This window comes from Rhineura floridana, chromosome 11 (genome assembly GCF_030035675.1).
Source record: "Rhineura floridana isolate rRhiFlo1 chromosome 11, rRhiFlo1.hap2, whole genome shotgun sequence".
Lineage (NCBI taxonomy): Eukaryota > Metazoa > Chordata > Lepidosauria > Squamata > Rhineuridae > Rhineura > Rhineura floridana.
In genome coordinates, this window is record NC_084490.1 from 34,568,477 (window position 1) to 34,570,830 (window position 2,354).

At 36.7% G+C, this 2,354-nt stretch overlaps 1 protein-coding gene across 1 annotated transcript; it reads left to right on the top strand.

Moving 5' to 3' along the window:
• The first annotated feature begins 702 nt into the window (after nucleotides 1-702).
• Nucleotides 703-1,701, top strand: LOC133367890 (olfactory receptor 13G1-like). Its single transcript, XM_061591976.1, has one exon. It carries the CDS (start codon nucleotides 703-705, stop codon nucleotides 1,699-1,701), a length of 999 nt encoding a protein of 332 aa, XP_061447960.1.
• Nucleotides 1,702-2,354: the final 653 nt, after the last annotated feature.

Genomic DNA, 2,354 nt, shown 5'->3' on the forward strand with positions numbered 1-2,354 from the left:
TTCTTGATATTTGTAAAAAACCATAGGGCCTGAGTAATCCGTATGTTGCAAATAAAATGTTTTTTTGAGTTGGATTGAATCCGCAGGCCACATAATAAAATATGCTATTTATAGTGAACACATATGATGAGCAATGGTAATTTCAAACATGATTAATTCAAAATGTTATTTTTTGCATTGTAAACAGAACAAAGACTCAGTAAGCCACATATTATCGATGGTGGAAATGTGGCTGAGGGGGCCTCCAGAGTGTCATAATTTTTTATCACATACTGCCGAATTCAGGTTACACAATTAAAGCTGATTTGGTGCTCTTGCACAATAATCCAATGTCTCTTTTAATCAGAATGTTTGTGAAAAGGAAAGTGATGAGTAAATGGGAAAGTGTGGATTTTGTTTTGATGCAACACAATATAACCTCTCCACAAACAAATCAGAATGAATGCTAAATAAATAGGTAGCCCAGGCTAACAGTCCCCAAAACTTTGCAAATATATCTCAAGAATTCTAAATGAACAGAAGGTCTGCATGTGAACTGAATGTGAAGTAATCCAAGTTATTTTGTGGTAGAATATTTAATGTTTTCTCATTGGTTTCCTGTGATCTAAGAAAGACTGATAATGTCAGCAGCTGCCTATTTTTAACCACAGAAAGAGAGAGAGAGAGAAGAAGGGATGGACAGAGAATGAAGGAAGGAGACAGATGAATGAACTAACAAAATACTATTTATCTATCTCGGTCTTCAGCATCAAACACATTGAAATAAGGAACCAGTCAGCTGTATTTATGCTGAGTGGTTTAACAAGTTCACCTGAACTGCAGACACTTCTCTTTCCATTCTTCATATTCATATACGCCATGGCACTGGCAGGGAACTCCCTCCTCATCTTTACCATATGTACTTGCAGGAAACTCCACACTCCCATGTACTTCCTGCTCATCAATTTGTCCTTAGTGAATGTATTCTCCATCTCAGTTACAACTCCTAAGTTGCTCCAGACTCTTTGGACCCACAGAAAGACCATCTCTTTTTATGGATGCATCGCTCAAGTGTATTTGTTCATATGGCTATTGGTAACAGAACTTCTGATTCTCACATGTATGGCTTTTGACCGCTATGCTGCTATCTGTCAACCTTTACGGTATACAAACATCATGAGGAAGGAACTGTGTGTTAGCATTGCCACTGGAGTGTGGGTCATAGGGATGATCAATTCTGCAGTTCATGCTGGACTTGTGCTGCAACTGTCTTTCTGCAACTCTAACATCATCAATCATTTCTTCTGTGATTTCCCCCCGCTTTTAAAACTCTCATGTTCTGACACCAGCCTGAATGAGACTATGGCTTTTGTGGCAGATGTGGTCTTTGGGATCGGTAGCTGTGGGTTGACCTTAACATCTTATTGTTTTATTCTGAGAGCTATCTTCCGGATTCATTCCACTGAAGGGAAGAAGAAAGCTTTTTCCACATGTTCCTCACATCTAATTGTAGTTAGTTTTTATTTTTCCGCCGTCATCTACACATACATCAGGCCCACCTCTGTCTACTCTCTAGACAAAGACAAGGTCATTTCTCTCCTTTATTCAGTGGTACCCCCAGTTGTTAACCCTGTCATATATTCTTTGAGAAACAAGGAAGTTAAAGATTCACTCAAGGCAATTATTGGTAGAGGGAGGCTGTTCCCAAGAACTCAAGACTGATATCTAAAAAACTAAGATATCTCAGTTAAGTAACAAATAAACCAAAATAATTGAAAATGGTTAATTGCAAAGTGTTCTACTGTACCACACTAATTAATATGAATTGATGTGTAGGGAGAGATTTTTCAGACAATACATTTGGAAAAGAGATCAATCTTGAAGCATACAATGCATGCATATAGTATATTGTGAGTTATGAAGTGAGTTATCACACATGCCATAGCTTTTTTCTCTTACAATGTATTAATTACCATATGTACCCTTCCTCTTCATCAGTCCAGTTCCATTGAACTGCCAGCTTTATGCAGTTTTCATTAAATGCTGTTGTGATCAAAAAATTGGACCCTTTTTGGAACCGAAACTTCCATACCTCACCTGGGATTTCTCTGCTTAGATCTGTGTTCTGTTTGCCCATATATCTACGTATGTTTGTTCTATGTAGTTTGGTAATTTTTTGTATGTTGGCTTGCTTAATTTTATTTTATATTTATTGAGATGTTATCATTAGTTTATTCTATGACTATTTACATTTTGTTACATTTTTTTTAACTGTGAGGGTAAATTATGTAATTTTTCCATGGAAATGTGGCATATAAACAAATTGTGATGATAATTTTGAGCCACATGTGAGAGGTTATGTTTTGTAAGCCACA